This window comes from Panthera uncia, chromosome B4, assembly GCF_023721935.1.
Source record: "Panthera uncia isolate 11264 chromosome B4, Puncia_PCG_1.0, whole genome shotgun sequence".
Classification (NCBI taxonomy): Eukaryota; Metazoa; Chordata; class Mammalia; order Carnivora; family Felidae; genus Panthera; species Panthera uncia.
The window spans coordinates 108,139,712-108,157,519 of NC_064809.1; the positions used below are offsets into that span (position 1 = coordinate 108,139,712).

Here is a 17,808-nt window from a genome sequence, read left to right on the forward strand (position 1 = left end):
GTTCGAGAGCGAGCGTGGTGCGCTGGGAGCTGTTTTGCAATCTCCCGGAATCCACGGGAAAACATCTCCCGTGCAAAGAAATGCCTTCTCGTGATAACTTAAAAAAACAAAAAACAAAAAACAAAAAACAAAACCCTCTCCGGCCAAAGAGCAGATCCTTCCATTTTACAGGAACTGCGGTTCCCGACTGACAGCTCCAAACTTAACGGCTGCGGCTCCAAACTTGACACCGGCTCTCTCTCATCGCTCCCACTCCTCCTCTCTCTGGCTCACCCGGCCACAGCCGCTCGGACGCGCACGCCACGCCCGCCTCCCTCGCACCCTCCTGGCTCGTGCGGCGGGCAGAGCCCCACTCGCCCCGACAGCCGGTGCCGAGACAAGCCGGCCTCCCGCGAGCTCCGGGCGCGATTTCCTGGGAGACCCGGCGAGCTCCCGGCGCGCCCTACTCACTTGTGTCTTCTTCATAAGGAAAGGCAGCGCTGTGATCCAGTCCAGGCAGCGGTATGGCGACTCCGTTTAGATGTTCTGGAGCTCCAGCATATTGCACGAGCAGCGGCTGCAGATAGTCCACGCATTGGGTAGCCCGAGCGCAGCGCCCTCTCCCCGGCCGGTGCTTTCCCGCAGCGCTCCCAGTCTCGGCGCAAGGCGGCGAGTGAAGCCCCGGCCGGCGCGCCGCCAGCACTTTTATACAGGTCCCTCCCGCCTGCTCCGGACACGCCTCCTTCCCTTCCGGAGCCCCGGGGAAGCAAGACGGGGCAGGGGCGCGGCGGGGAGACCCGGGAGGGAGGCCGGAGCGCAGCGAATGCCCCCGAAGTTGAACAGGCAAGGCGCTTCCCCTGGCGTGGCAGCCGCAGGCGCACACCAAAGGGAAGCCGCGAGGGCGCTTCCCTCCGCGAGCTTAACCTGCAGCCGCCGCTCGCGCCGCGTGCCTGGCGCGGCGAGTCCCAGCTCGGCCTCTCTGCTCCGCCGGGGCTCACCTGGCACCGCCTGGGGATAGACGCGCGCTGGAGAGAGCTGGGAGGCCCCCCTTTTACACAGGCGGTTCGAGAGGAGTTCGCTGGGTGCCTAGCAAAGAATTCACCCCCCTCCCCGCCCCGCCTTAGGGAAATTTAAAAAAAAGCTTAATTGGGATCTGTAGCAGGCCATTGTCTTACCTTCTATTTGCTTTAACAATTTCTTCAGTGAATGAATGAATATTTATAATTAAAAAAAATTTGTTGACTCAGGGTTAAGTATTGCTAAGGGAGATGCTATTTTCAGGATGGTTTGCTGTTGTTTCTTTAGAAATCAAAAAATAAACATAAGAAAATAAATTAACATTAAAAGAGAAGGGATAGATTATTAAATGTGCGGGTCTCTAATAGCAAGTGTTTGAAAAGCTGTACTTTTTGAAAGCTGTTAGGGAAAGTTTTGAAGTAGGAAAAATAATGCAAAAACAGTGATAATAGCTAACACCATTATGTAATGCACTTAATTATATACCGGGTGCCATGCTAAGGACTTTTTGTAGATTATCTTGTTAAATCTTTTCTCAAACCTATTGTGTAGGTCCTGTCATTTTTATTCCCATTTTATAGGTGATGAAACAGAGGCTTAGGTCAATTTTCCCAAACCACATCTAGTAAATTGTACAGGTTAATTGGAATCCAGAGCCTTCTGGCTATATAGCCTTTAAAAAAAATACTTAGAACAAATATTTTATTGCCTCTCCAAAACCCTTCTATATTTGTTCTTATAACTGGAGACCATTAAAAAGCATTTTATTAATTTTTTAAAAGAAAATGATAACCAGACATAACACCAACAGTTTTTTGGAACAAGAATAATGTATAAATTTAGGAATTAGGTATTTTAATGAGAGGATTCCAAATTTGCATTAATTAGTTCAGTGTACTTTTGTTAAAAAATGAATATGCCAAACTTATAACCATTAGAGATCAAGAAACTAGGTAAAAGTTGAAGCTCACAGGGTGCCTGGGTGGCTCCGTTGGTTAAGATCTGACTTTGGCTCAGGTCACGATTTCGTAGTTTGTAAGTTCAAGCCCTATGTCTGGCTCTGTGCTGACAGCCTGGAGCCTGCTTCAGATTCTGTCTCCCTTGCTCTCTGCCCTCCCCACTCACATTCTGTCTCTCTCTCTCTCAAAAATAAATAAACATTAAACAAAATTTTTAAAAAAGTTGAGGCTCACTGTGTTGGTTTTCTATGGATGCTGTAACAACCACAAGTTTAATGGCTTGAAGCAACACAAATTTATTATCTTACACATTTAAGGTCAGAAGTCCAAGATGGATTCCACTGGGCTAAGTGTTGGCAATGCTGCATTCCTTACAGAAGCTCTAGGGGAGAATCCCTTGTCTTGCCTTTTTTGGCTTCTAGAAGCTGTCCACATCCTTTGGCTCATAGCCTCCTTCATCTTCATCGGTAAAGGTGAGTTGAGTTTTCACATCAAACCACTCTGACTTTCCCTTTGGACTCTCCTACTTCCAAAGACCTTGTGCTTACATTATGTCCACCAGAATACTCTAGGAAAATCTTCCTATTTTAAAGTTAGCTGATTAACAACATTAATACTCTTTGCAATGTTAATTCCCCTTTGCCATGTAACATAACATATGCACACGTTCCAGGAATTAGGATTTGACATCTTTGGGGGGGTCATTATTCTGACTACTGCATTCACTTAATGGCAAAGGACTCTGGGGACTTGGAAATGTGAACTTCGTATGTCATTATGCAGCCTTCAGCAAGTGCTTTGCTCCAGGAGGCTAGAGCTCCCACTGAGAAGACTACTTACCCCTCCACAATTATGAAAATAAATGTTTGAAAAAAAGGACACAAGAAAAGTTCACAGTATTAAATGACCGTTTTTACTTTCAATCAGAATAGTGCTGCAAATCATTTTAAGCAGAAGTGGAAAGAAGCCTGAAAACAGAAGCAAGTATGACAGTACTAGACAATCATTTAATTGTTGACTCCTCCCTGGTAATCCCAATCTTAACACAACCAGCCCTTCGGGGTAATTTTGCTATGCCAAAAAATCTTCCAAACACTTGCATATATATTATGTCTAAAGGATCTACACTCCTGAAATGTATTATTATACTCTAATGGAAAGGAGTATGAGCAAGGTTGTTTCAGATTGTGCTGCAGGCTATATGACCTTGTCTCAAATCATATAACAGTGTAACATGCATAACTGTAAAGGTTCCCAGGATGGTACACAGATTAGTATTTTTATTTTATCAGAGGAGTATGAATCAAAATGTATACATTTTAAATGTGTATATATATAATACACATATATATCACATCAGATGACCCTAAGTAGTTTCTTAGTAAAAAAATGTGAAGGGTCAATTTAAAGACAGTTTAATGTATAATATTAAATAAATAATAACTAGTACTAAAGGAGGGTGTTTGTGACAAAAATCATGAAGTTGGTAGAATTACAAAAGCTCAGTAAACATCAATCTAACCATATTAATTTTATGAAATCAATAGGAAGGAAAGGCTAATAAATTAGACCAGGTTTAAGGAACCCAGGGGGTAAAACTCTCAGAAATTCAGGTCAATTTTTTTTTTATTATTCAACTAAGTCATTCATCTCAGTACTCAATACATTCATCTCCTATAGTGTACACTCTCACCCGCTCTCTCCCTCCCTCCTTCCCTTCTTTTCCCTCTCCATTCTGTCTCCTCCTCCCACCTGCACAGCCCAATCAATGGCCCTAGCTACATTAATATCGTCACTGACTTTCTTATCCATAACTGTATTTTTTGTTTCCTTCATATTGCTGCATCACAGTTTTGCTGTAGAATCATGTTATTTGAAATCAGGTCAAGAGAATAAAAAAGCATATCTCAAAGAGATTAGGAAGAGCTCATATAAAATTTGAAGATTCTCCATCAAGCTCATGAGGTAGTCCAAAGTGGGCCAGAAAGATGGAGGTCTTCCTTTAAGGTAGGCCTTTGGAGGAGACACAGGCCAGTATCCAGTCCCTTAGCAGAAGAAAACTAGGAGCTACTTAAAAGTGAACAAGAGGCAGGGCTATGCTTCAAGTGGAAAAGGAGACATGGGGAATATTTTCTTGTGGAAATAGTAGCTTCCCATTACAGGGTTCAGGGAGTTCAACTTCGGTACTTTGGGAAGAAAGTCTCTCCATGATGATCTCATCTATGCTTGCATTCTTTCACTGCTACTTTGTCCATCATGCTGTTTCTGATTAATTGCTGGAAACAGTTTTTGGTTTTGAGCTTAACACTTGTTGTTAAGAAACAACTTTCATTTAGCAAGTAAGTCTTGTAAATCTTGTCTCATGCGTGTAAAACATCTCTTGTTCATTCACCATTTTGTGACTGCCCTGTGTTAGACACACATGTTATTTTCAGTACCTTTCTTTACAAAAATGGCACCCCAAACTAAAATCTCTTTGTTTGACCAGGCTGGACCAGAGGGTTTCCATCCATTCCCATCTTTGGGGGAGGTGGAAATGGAGAAGGATTAGAATTGTTCTTTGATCATGCAACTTCCTCTGCTGAAAACTCTTTGGTGACTTTCCATTGCTCTTGGGATAAAGCAGTACATACCTTAGCAAAGACTTCATGGTTTCCAGGGTTTGGCCCCTTGCTACCTCTCCAAAGTCCATTCATTTTGTGCTCCCCTGCTCCAGAGGCAAGGGCCTTCTCTCTGTTCCTCATAGTTCCTTACCCTTTCAGAGCCTCTGCATATCTCCTTCCTTTAGACTCCACTTGCATCGCTTTGCTCAACCCTTTCCTCTTTGCCTAAATAACTTTTCATTCTCATTAGATCTCAATTCAATATCCTCTATATTCTCTTCCTTAGGCAGGCTTTCCTTAACTTCTGATTTAGTCAGCTCTGCTTTTATTATAAACTCAAGTGTGAATTCCTTCTCTTCTGTAGCACTTACAAAGTAGCTGCAGTTTAACATCTGTCTGTATGATTATTTGATTAAAGTCACCGACTATGACTGTCCTCACTCATTTTTTTATCTTCAGTGTCAAGTATAGTGAGCAGAACATAGTGAATCTCTGTTCTAATTAAGTTGCTGATGCCAGGCTTGAGGCAGGGACTGTGCCAAGCTCTTAGCTTATACTATGTCACTAACTTCTCACAACAACCATGTAAGGGAGATAATTTTTCGATTTGATAAATAAGGAAACTGAGGACAACAAGATAAAGTAGTTTCTTAAAAGGTCCCTCAATCAGTAAGTAGAAAAAGCATTGATCTAATCCAGGCATGTGGACTATGGTAAGCATGTTTTATCTGCCCAGCACACCTTGCTATTCCTCTTCTGCTACCAGCACCCTACTTTCTTTTGTAGAATTCACATGGATTCCATGTCTTTCAGTATGGATTGTAATTCACAGGCTCTGTTTCCCTCATCTGCAACCCCACTGTAGGGGTGAGTTTATGACCCAGGCCTGTCCAATCCCCAGATTGGTGAGGTTGGGATACATCGCCTCAGGTGGACCAATCAGAATCCACTGTGAGACTTAGCTGCTAAAGTTAATTGAAAAGATCAACTCTTTCCTGTGGAGTTGCCAAGCTACAAAAATGTAAATCCTCCTTTATCCTTCTAGGTGTATGATTTTACCAGCCCTAAAAATGATGAAAAGCATCAGTTAATGGAGTATTCTTTGAGTAACCCTATTTTTTAGTATTCAGGGAATATCATCAAACCCATTTGTTTAGTTCATTGTTTTTCTTGGTTATAGAACAAAGATTAGCAAATATTGCCAAAGATACTAAATACTTAAATTATTGGTAGTTGGATTTTTTTCCCTTTACACTGTGCCTAAAAATGAATCATAGGTCCAATTTAAAAATTAACAGTAAATAATTACATTTCTGAAAAGAGTTGAGCCTGGGTAATACCAAATCAGAGGGATGTTAAAAAAAATGTTTAAACTCTTGGGGCACCTGGGTGGCTCAGTAGGTAAAATGTCCCACTTCAGCTCAGGTCATGATCTTGCACTTCCCACCCGGCATCAGGCTCTGTGCTGATGGCTCAGAGCCTGGAGCCTGCTTTGTATTCTGTGTCTCCCTCTCTCTCTGCCACTCCCTCATTCATTCTCTTCTCTCTCTCTCTCTCACACACACAAAATGAATGAAACATAAAAAAATTGTTTAAATGCTTGTGAAATTCTAGAAATGTTTATAATATTAACTCAGAATGTTCTGTTTAATGTTGTCAATAAAAATTGATCATATATCAAATGGAGTTTGAAATTGACAAAATAAAAGAATTAGTGTTTCATGGAGATAATTATAATAAAGATAGATCATTATTCTCTACATTTATCAAGTAATCAAGAAGCTATTAACCATATGATTCAAAGAAAAATTGAGATTATCAAGAAATATTTTTAAGTTTATTTATTTATTTTGAAAGAGAGAGAACATGAGCAGGGGAGGGACAGAGAGGAAGAGAGAGAATCCCAAGCAGGCTCCATGTTGTCAGCACAGACCCTGGCACGGGGCTTGAACCCACAAACCATGAGATCATGACCCGAGCTGAAATCAAGAGTCTGACGCTTAACTGACTGAGCCATCCAGGTGCCCCAAGAAATTCTAAAGTTATAAACTTATTCAAACATTCTGTTACGAATATGAGAGAAAAGAAATCCAATGGATCCTAGAGAAGGAATTTCCTGGCATATTTAAAATTGTTAAATTTTATGGAGATAACTCATATCATTTATTCATGTGTACTATTCATTAATCAATTTAACAAATATTTTTGAATACCTCCAAATGACTAATAATTTTCTTTAAAACATATTATATATTTCTGTTATCTACTGCCCTACTTCAGAGTCTCAAGAATTTCACTTAAATTATTTCAACAGATACACCAATGGTCTTCCTTGTTTTTGTTTTTTCCAGTCCATTTCAAATTCAGCGCCAACATTTCAGTAGCATCTGTAATAATCTGGTCATATCACCTCACTGTCTATAAATGTATGTTGATTCTCAGTATCTAGAGAATGAAATCCAAAGTTCCTCACAGTTTGGCCACAATATTTATAGCTCCCTACGCTCATCTATTGTATGAGCCACTTCTGTCCATCTAGCCATGTTGGACTTAACATTTTCTCTGACACCTTTGTTCCTGTGTTCACATTATTCCTTGATCATGGAGTAGCTTTTTTCCTATTTTCTGCCTGAAATCTCCTTTTCATCATTCAAATCCTGGTGCAAATAACACTTCCTCTTTGAAGCAGAGTGCCATTCATTCTTTATAACCTTAATTACATTTACAATTAATGGGAAAATTAATTTGTAATACATGAGTCCTCACTCAGTGAAAGGGAAAAGGATATTGGTCACAATGTGATGAGTAAAAGAGTAAAGTAAGCTGTGGGAATTTGATGGAACATTCTTGGGAAAGAATATGAAAAAAGGGCTTGATAAAAGTTAACAATGTTTTCATGTCATTATATTGGGTACTAAAAGTTTAACAAATATTTTTTTGACTCAAATTTATTTTTTAATAAAAGAGGAAAACTTATTTCAATTAACTTATATCAACATTTTGCTTGTCATTTTCTAATTCTGAGAGATTACAGAAGCTGTTATTTCATGAACACATTGTTTTTAATTTTTTTTAATGTTTATTTATTTTTGACAGAGAGACAAAGTGCGAGCAAGGGAGGGGCAAAGAGAGAAGGAGACACAGAATCTGAAACAGGCTCCAGGCTCTGAGCTGTCAACACAGAGCCCAACGCAAGGCTCAAACCCATGAGCCACAAGATCATGACCTCAGCCGAAGTCGGATACTCAACTGACTGAATCACCCAGGCGCCCCGTGGACACATAGTTTTTAAAACTATAAGGCAATTTTGATAAATGTAGTTTACACAGTTAATCTACAGATGAAGAAACTGAGGCCACAAAGGGCTAATTTGAAGGAGGGGGTAGACTCCATATCTCCAGACTGACTTATGAAACACTTTATGGCTGGTCCAAAAGCACTACTTCTAAGGAATCAAGATCAAAGAGTAAATATTCCACTTTTGTTTATAGTAAAGAGTGATTTATTATCAGGGCACCTGGGTGGCTCAGTCAGTTAAGCATCCAACCCTTGATTTCCACTCAGGTCACGATCTCATGGCTTGTGAGTTCAAGTGTCTGTGCTAAAAATGCGGAGCCTACTTGGGATTCTTTCTCTTTCTCTCTTTCTGCCCCTCCCCTGCTCGTGCTCTCTCTCTCTTGAAATAAATAAATAATCTTTAAAAATATGAAAAAAAGTGATTTATTTTTTGAAGAGTGATTTATTATTAATAAGCAAATGATTTAAAGATTATTCAGAGAAGGATTTCTAGAGAAGAAGAAAAGTTGAAATTGATTTTTTAAATGATACGTGTGTTATACATATTCTATGTATATAGGGGTCTACTGAATATATATATATATTTAAAAAAAATTTTTTTTAACGTTTATTTATTTTTGAGACAGAGAGAGACAGAGCATGAATGGGGGAGGGTCACAGAGAGAGGGAGACGCAGGATCCAAAGCAGGCTCCAGGCTCTGAGCTGTCAGCCCAGAGCCCGACGCGGGGCTCGAACTCACAAACTGTGAGATCATGACCTGAGCCGAAGTCGGCCGCCCAACCGACTGAGCCACCCAGGCGCCCCTGAATATATATATATTTTAGATGCTTAAATACCATGAGATATTACCTACCAACTTGAAATATTTTGCCAGAGATCCCTCTTCTCCATGACATTTAAAAAATATATCATCTAATTGTACATTTTTGCATACTTTTCCTGGTTATGACTTTCATATGTGTCTCATAACTGTTATGTGTATAAGAAAAATTAATTTACATTGTGTTTTTGGCAGTGACGCTATCATTTTCAGTTATCTGATTTTAAAAGAGATTCATGGCTCCAGTTGTGGCAATATTTTTTTTTATATTGTTCTTTTGAAATGTGTGTTCTTTCACAAATCACTTAAATGAGAAGTTTTGAACATGGCTTATTTCCTAATTGACAAGTGTTTTCTGTACAACTCTTGAATGGCACAGTTAATAGAGTGTAGAGAAATAGATAAATATACTACTTTGCAAAGCTCTATGGCAAGATGTAATTCAACTCCCCTGGCTATTTCTTTCTATAAAAACTAGAAACAGGGAATATTGGAGAAACTCGCATATTTGGAATTTTTTTTCTTTCTTTCTTTTTTGAAGGAGTGGTAGGTGATAAAGGATGAGTTTGACATTAAGATGGCTAGGCAACAGAAAACTTTACTATTGTGGGTTCCACAGTCTGAAATAAGCATTGTAGATACTTTTCCTTTTTTTTTTTTTTTTAGTGGATGTGCAACTTAATTAGACAAGTAGCAGATTTTTCATGTCTCTCTCAGCGTCATCAGACCATTTATCAAAGACCATTTATCAAGTTTGGATAAAAGACATTTGTTCACAATGTACCTCATTGTCCGTGTTTTCCCTCAATTAGAAACTGTTTGCAATGACCCTATCTGTAGAGGTTATGGGGATCTTGACCAGTTTTCAACCTATGCTTCAGAGGCCTTGGGGAAAGAGAGAGCTTTCAAAATTTAGAGATTCAACCTTAAAATGGCTACTAAGCCCTAGACATTGTCATCATTAGCCACATACACCAGCCACCCTCACTCACCTTCCTTTGCTTTATTCTGTTTCTATTCAAAGCTGCCATTCCATGTTATGGAGGCTCTCATGGCAAATCCCAGATAGCACCTTTCTTATTCTGAAAACTAAACTCTAGGTGAGACAGTGTGAGACAGTAGATAAAAGTAAGATGATTGTTGTCATAACAATTGATTTTTAAATATGTACTTTATTTTTCATTTATAAAGAAGGCATGCTTAAATTGGACTGATTATTTCTATGATACCTTTCCTTTGCCTTAAAATATGTAGGATGATATTGTGTGTGTTGTATCATTGAAAGTGCATCCCCCAGGTGCTGTAAGTATTCTATTTAAGAATTTCAGTCCAGGGCTGGCCGGCTAGCTTTCTAACTAGAAGTTACATGCTCTAGAAGATATCAATGCCAGTACTTCTATTATCTATATCTATACCATCCACATTTACCTTATTAATAGATGTTGGAAATATGTTAGAAATAAGAATGTCGGATATCACTCATTAATAGCATACTATATGGCAAAATAGGCAGGAAAATGTTTGCTTATTGACTTACACCATTAATGTAAGAAAGGCTCACTGGTAAAATTAAAGCTCTTCAGGATACGTGGTTTGGATAAAATTGCTTTAGAGGCATGGACAGGAATAGGGTATAAGAATTCAAGGAAGTCTGAAGCCTTTGGCAGTAGAAATGAGACGTGAGACTTGAGCCGTAAACAGACTGATTCCAGTTACCGGTGTGGGAGGATTTCTAATGACGTGTTTGTCTTGAGTAAATATTTCATGCAAGATGTTAATGAGAGCACTTAACTGTACAAAAAGCTAGGACTTTATCAAACTTTAAAGAATATTTTATATGACCTGAGTTGTGTCTATTTGTCGATATAGTGGTCTATATGTGTTACAAAATTTTGTTTGTAATTCGCTTTCAGTATGATCTGGTGGCCACATAATATACCACAAAGAACCTAAAAGCTGTGCATATTAAATTGGCTTGAGGTCAGTTCATGATTATCTATGGAGCACTTACCAAATGCTAAGTACTTTGCATATATTATTTAATCTTCATAGTAATCTATACAACACTCCTTGCAATACTCCTAACACAATTGTTACTTTTTGGTTGGTAAACCATCTATGCATAGGGTGTTGCTAATCATTGCCATTATTTGGAGAAAGAGAATCAAGATGATCAAATCCAGCTAAAGATGGGTACAATTACCCTGTTTTACAGATTAGGAAATTAAGCCACAGGGAGTTAAGTGACTACTCAAGGTCACAGAGCTCGAAAGTGACCAATTTTGGATTTAATTTGTGCCTGAGTAACTCTAAAAACCCATCCTTCTAATTATGATGATTTACTGCATCTGTTAATGATTCTTTGCTGTTAAAAAGAATTTAGGGACTAAGAAGTAAGTTAATTTCTGATACTACAGTATTTACACTGTAGAGTTTTCTTGTGTGGTCAAAAGGTGGAAAATAACTTGTCAAATCCTAGGGCATGCTGGGTAGCTGTCAGGACTATAGGATAATTAGATACCTTTCAAAGGAGTACGCCCAGCATGGAAAATGTCCTTAAGGACTCTGGTTCAAATGACTGATTTCATGACAATGAAGGACTCTGAAAGCGGAACAAGGTTCTTTTATGTAGACCAAAGGAAATAGTTAGGTTAGCATTGAGTCTTTTCAGGGCAAACATTGGAAGCCGAAGATTATCTGCGCTGATTTTTACCCTAATCCCCGTTACTGGGTTTCTGGTTACCTGACCTTAGTATAGGTTGTACAATATCATCTCTGTAACCTTTGTGTTTGTCAGTTTATCTTGATCAACTATCAGTGCAAAGTGAGAAGCTGTCTTTCATCTGGTTTCCAAGGGTGCTAACTAGAAAAGGAGAAACTAAAAAGTTTACATTGAGCAGAAATAAAGTAGCCAAGGTATTAAAGCACCTAACATTGAATCTAAAGAAGGTATTTGAAGAAGGAAGACTTCCTAGGGAGAAGGTTCACTAAAGGATATTGGCACCATAGGACATTGCGAACAAAGAGGGTTGGCTAAAATCTTGATTTGCAATGGTACAAAGTTTTCCTATCTGAACTACAATAAAGAGTTTTTGTCAATTCATCCTTATGCTGAAGCAGTTCTCCTAAATCTAATGCATCAAAGATCTGGCATCATTAAGGAAGATAATCCTAAGAACTGTTAGCAATATAAGCAGAGCTGGCAAAAAAAAAAAAGTGTAATGCTACATAAGCTTTCCTCTCTGGAAAGAAAATAGCACAGGTTTGACTTTTGGAGACCAGCTAAATCAGATGGACGAGCAGAGAGAGGCTTTGTAGCCAAGGAGGTAGGGGAAAGTGAACAAGAGAGCTGTAAAACACAAAATGATTTATTTACAGCTGTTTATTAGATGAAAGGAAGAGGCACATATCACTTATCTAACATGTTTCATTTTTTAGTGGGAAGAATATTAACTTTTCAGTAAACAGACCTGGGTTTAAAGCTGGCTCTACCATTTTCCACCTGGGAAGTTTAGAGCACATTCTTTAACCTCTCTGGGCCTCACTTTCTCCAGAGGTTAAATGGAGCTTCCAGTATCTGTGTTGGAGTCTGTATTTGTCACTAGCTGTCTGTTTTTGACTCCGGGCAAATCACCCTACTGAGTGTCAGAAGCCCCTCTTTAAAAAGGGAATAATAATGCTCCCTGGTCCCACTAGAGAACTTTTTCCCATACATGTGGACCAAACATACAGGACTGATGCCCTTGGTGGCTTTTGTTCTGTCAAACCAGAATAATAATGACTACCTAGTAGTGGCATTTTAAAGATTATGCAGTAATTTCTTTCAGATTTCTAGTTTATGATAGCCAGGCTATAAATGGTGCATAGTAGGTATGCAGTAAATATTAGAACTACATTATTAAATTTATACAAGGTCTATAGGTATACAAGGTCTATAGGCATTGGCTTACTCAAAACTTGCTTTCACAGAAAAAAATGAATGCCATAGTAGATGACATATGAGATAAAAATTTCTCATATTTAAATTGTGTTCTCCATTTTTTTCCAAAGCATAATCATATCCTCCTAGAGAAGGACACACATATATCATACCCCTTATTTTCCAGAAAGGAAGGCTGAGATCCAGAGAAATTTAGCAATACTTACCAGAGATGATGTGACTTTACGTAGGAAGTTAGGCTTGGATTCTGAATTCCTGAATTCCATCCCAGTGATCTCCTCACTACAGAAGAGTCTCTCTGTTCTGTGGGTATGGCACACCTTTCTAGAAATCCTCTGTTATGGTAAACAGCAAGAGCAAGACAAAAATAATTAAAATAGGCTTTCCTCTTATGAGCTCATGATGTGTTGATATCCTTGGCTTATTGGTTCAGTTTTTTAAATGTAAAAAAAAAAGATACTGAATTCTCTGTAACATTTAGAGAAGAAGAGAGAGAACACACTTTTGCTAAATTGAGTGGACTCGTGCCACTATCAATTTTGAGCCTTGACCTGATTTCAGACCCTTGAAACTTGAAAATTAGCAAAATGTTTTGCCATTTGTCAGAAACAAAGATTGAAGCTTTTTAAGATTACAAATCAACTTCATCAACTTTAAATAGCTAAGGAAAACATATTTTGACCAACAAAGAAAACTGGAATATCAACAAAATTATTTAATTTTCTTTGAAACATGTCTGCTTACAGTACATGACTACTTACCACACATCGTTTAAAAGCATTGGGTTTATAAGAATCAAGCCCAAACTGAGTTAAATTCCTTAATGTAATTTATTTTGCCCTGGAAAATAATGTTCGATAGGTTTTTTTTGCACTATTAGAATACTTCTAGAAAGTATCAGAAATATAAAGCATTGTGTAAATGTAATTTACTATCTATTTTAGTTCAGTCCAACCTACAATAATTTAATTCAACCTATAATACCCATAAAGAGTCTACCCTTTAGGGCATACTGTTGGCCCTAAGATAACTAAGGTCTTTGAGGAATTCAGTGTCTGTCTGAGCTTTATGATAATAAAAGCATATAGTTAAATTTATTGATCTCTTGCATGTATCAGCCACACCACTAAGTTTTGCTCATGTTTTCTTATTTAGTACCCCAACAACATCCTTTGGAGATATATTAACCCATTTTATAGATAAGGGAAAAATGGCTTAGATTAAGGAATATATCCAGGGACACACAGCTCATAAATGGCTTAATTTATTCACCTAATTAATATATTAACATAGATATGCAGACACAAACCAACATGCTTACACAAGTAGACACAAATACTTGCAACTTTAAAAAAACTATGAATATACTTTTTCTTCTTTAATTGAAGCCGAGGTGTTCTTTCTGTTAGTATTATTTCTCCTGCCAGCTTATGTTTAAATAATGACTATGTGATAGTGTCATCATTATCATGCAGAAAGGGCAATGTGTTTATAATAACAGAGGAGCACAAAAGCCTTTCATGGCTATTAACTCCAGTCTCAAATACTCTGGCCCTACCACTGCACTTTGTTCATTTTTTTAAAGACAAATTATAACCAAAATGATATTTAAATTTTCAGTTGACTTCATAATAAAACTTCTCCTCTTAAACCACATTTGTGTTTTTCCTACAGAATTATGGTAATAGCATTCTTTGAATATACTCAGAACTGTCTTTTATAAAAGTATCCCAATAAATTTCATATAAAAATATATATACATATAAAAGGATCCCAAACACACAAGGCTGGAGAACCTCAGACATGTGTGCATGAGGGGCACACGTATAGGAAGGAAATTCAGAGAAACATGAAGTTTTAAAAAAAGAATAGACTCCTCCCCCCCCATTTTATTTAAAATTTGCATATAGAAAACTCTTGGTAGAATATTTAGAAAAGTAGAGATTTCTAAATCCATTCATGCATTTAAATAGTAGATTGAGTGTCTGTGTTAGTTTATCAGGCTGCCATAACAAACTACCACTGACTAGGTGGCTTCAACAACAGAAATCTATTTGCTCACAGTTCTGAAGGCTGGAAGGGCTGGCTTCTTCTATGGCGTCTCCTTGGCTTGCAGATGGCTGCCCTCTTGCTGTGTCCTCCCAAGGGTGTCCCTCTGTGCACACAGGCCCTGGGTATCTCTTTGCATGTCCAAATTTCTTATTATAAGGGCAGCAGTCAGATTGGGTTAGGGTCCATGCTATTGGCCTCATTTTAGCTTAATTACGTCTTTAAAGGTTCTCTCTATAAACACAATCACATTCAAGCTACTGGAAATTAGGGCTTCAACATATGAATTTTGAGGGAAAACAATTCAGCCCCTAACAGCGACCTTTAGCTGTAAAGAACTGAGAGTTCTTCCAGATCTAGAATTCCGTGTCTCTTCTACAAAATTTTCACTGCATATAAATTGACCACAATCTAATTTTACTGTATAAATGCTTTTCTTTTTTAAAAATGACATTCCCGGTTTTCTGTGCTATGCAGAGAAGATCCCTATTACATTGTCTGGGTTTCCTTCATAACTTAAAGGGAAATTTTCACAATGTCTGGAGCCCTAAATGTCCTGCAAATGAAGGAGGAGGATGTGCTCAATTTCCTTGCAGCAGGAACCCACTGATGTGGCACCAGCCTTGACTTCCAAACAGCGCAGTACATAATGGGAAGGAAAAAAAAAAAAGCCGTGGAATTACCTCATAAATCTGCAGAGAACCTGAGAGATGCTTCTGCTGGTAGTTCGTGCCATTGTTGCCATTGAAAACCTGACCAATGTCAGTGTCATAGCCCCCAGGAATACTGGCCAGCGAGCCTGAAGTTTGTTGCTGCCACTGGAGCCATTCCTGTGGCTGGCCCCGTAGCTCCTGGAACCTTCCCTAACCAGATCCAGGCAGGTTCTGGGAGCTGCGACTTCCTGTGGTTACTGATCCCAGGTCTAAGCACCATCTGCTCACGGTGGCCTCCTAGGTTAACCCGCCCGCCACGGCGCCTCGCCGTAGAACAGACTCTCTTCCGCACCAGGTGCACGTTGCCGTGTCTCTCTGAGGGTCTGATAGGGTGGCTACCGCTGTGGGAAGTTCTACGCATGCGCGCCACAGTCTTGCGTGGGTGCCCGTGTGAGGTCACGTTTGATCTCTGTGTCTGCAGAGATCCTGAAGGGATTGGAAAGGAAGAGCAGGCCGCTGCTGAAATGACCATGACCAAGGAAGAATTTCAGGGTGAGTGGACTGCTCCGGCTCCCAAATTTACTGTAACTCAACCTGAGGTCACAGAAGAGAGTGAAGGCCTGCAGGTGTCCTCTGGCCTCTTCCGTGGTTCCCTGCTGGAGTGCAGCGCCCAGCCTGCCCCTCAAGACTGCAGCGACACTGCTCCAGCTACTGAATGGGTAGGAATAACCACTGCGTGGTCTTAAGCTCTTCTTCTACACACTCTTGTTTTTAAATTTACTTTGAGAGAGAGAGAGAGAGAGAGAGCGCACAGGGCGGGGTGGGAGGGGGAGGGGCAGAGGGAGAGAGAGAGAGAAAGAGAGAACGAGAGGGAATCCCAAGCAGGCCCCACGTTGTCAGCACGGAGCCCCATACGGGGCTTGAACTCGCCAACGGACCCGAACGGTGAGATCATAACCTGAGTGAAAAACCAAAAAGTTGGACGCTCGACTGAGCCACCCAGGCGTCCCTCTTTTTCCACGCACTCTTAAACGGAAAATGGAAATGAGATTGCTGGAAAAGAAAGTTTCAAAAAAAAAAAAAAAAAAGATATTCCTGAATTAGCTTTAGTAGGATATTTTATATATCTGTGTGTGCATATATAAATACACACGTATGCACACACTAGCAGGCAAAGAGACGGCTGTGGTTATAGCTACCTTGTATTCACTCACACATTTACAACCAAAAGTATGCATCCATTTATTAATTAGACATAACCAAACGAGTAGCAAGAATCACATATTCTTACCATGCTAGAAGCATTTTTTTTAAAAATGCATTTGGCTAAGTTTCTCTTTTAGATTAACACAATTTCATGCTATATTAAGCCTGATTTTGGGGTATGTTTATATAGACTAAAATAAATTATCTGCGGCTGTACCGAGTTAAACGTCATCCCGAGTACATTCAGCAAGGGCCTTGCTGTTTTCAATTGAATTTTCCAAAAGTGGCAGCAACAACATTTCCAATACCACAGGCTCTTGCAACCTTCAGTCAAGAGGTGGAGCCTGTGTCTCTGCCTTCCCCCCATCTACACCTTTAAAACTTGGTGGGCATCTGTGACTGCCTCAATAAATGGAACGCAGCAGAAGGGATAATATGGGACATCTGAAAACAGGTCATAAAAGACGATGTAACAGTTATTTTTGTTTATTTGACTATTTTTAGGCAAGTTCTTCAAATATGTTTGCTTTTTTAATGCTGCCTATAGTTCAAACTTTTACTTAGTTTCTTTTTCATGATTCATAGAATATTGGTGTTCTCATCTAATACATTTGTTTGCCATTCTATATAAAATAGCCATCTGTTTTTATTGTGGAAGTAATATATTATGAATCTTGGATTATTCTGTCTACTGTCTTCAAGTATGACATAAACCAGTGAAATGTTCATTAATAAGTTGACTGTCATGAGCTGTACCCATTTTGCTTTTCTAGGCCAGTTTTCTCATTAAAAAATGGGAGGTTATATCAAATCAGTATATGATTATTAAATTACTTAAGACATTTGTTATAATGTTCTGAGTCCCTCCTTATAGAGATTCAGTAGGTCTGGAGAAGTGCTCAGAAGACTTTTTTAAAATTAAAAGAATTTTTTTTAACAGGACCTTGATATGACTCTATGGTTAAGAAAGTTTTTGGAGTAATTTGTAGTTGTGCAATTCTTTAGGAAGATTTCAAACTCAGTAGAATTACGTTTAATTCTTAATCACCATTGATAATAGGAGCAAGATGCTAATAATTCAAGGGGGTGTAAGTAAATCCCAGATTTTGTACTTTTGGATTTCAAGTGAGTTTTGCATAATTTTGCTTATTGTTATATAGTCCTAATTATTCTTTATTGTTGAGATATAAAATTTAATATTAATTTTAAGATCCTTATCAACCATATACAGCTCCAGGAAAAAAAGTTTTTAAAAGATACACTTTTCAAATGATTCAGTCATTC

General features: G+C 38.8%; 1 protein-coding gene and 1 pseudogene across 1 annotated transcript in view; one reads left to right on the plus strand and one right to left on the minus strand.

The window, feature by feature from the left end:
- The window catches only part of KITLG (KIT ligand), an 81,362-nt gene extending 80,697 nt beyond the window's left edge, over window positions 1-665 (minus strand). The window contains exon 1 of the mRNA XM_049626058.1: window positions 451-665. Within this exon, the coding sequence (XP_049482015.1) occupies window positions 451-465 (15 nt within the window). The 5' untranslated portion in view covers window positions 466-665. The remainder of the gene's footprint in view (window positions 1-450) is intronic.
- Window positions 666-15,369: 14,704 nt separating this feature from the next.
- On the plus strand, window positions 15,370-16,064 carry LOC125920443 (40S ribosomal protein SA-like; annotated as a pseudogene).
- The last annotated feature ends 1,744 nt before the right edge of the window (window positions 16,065-17,808 follow it).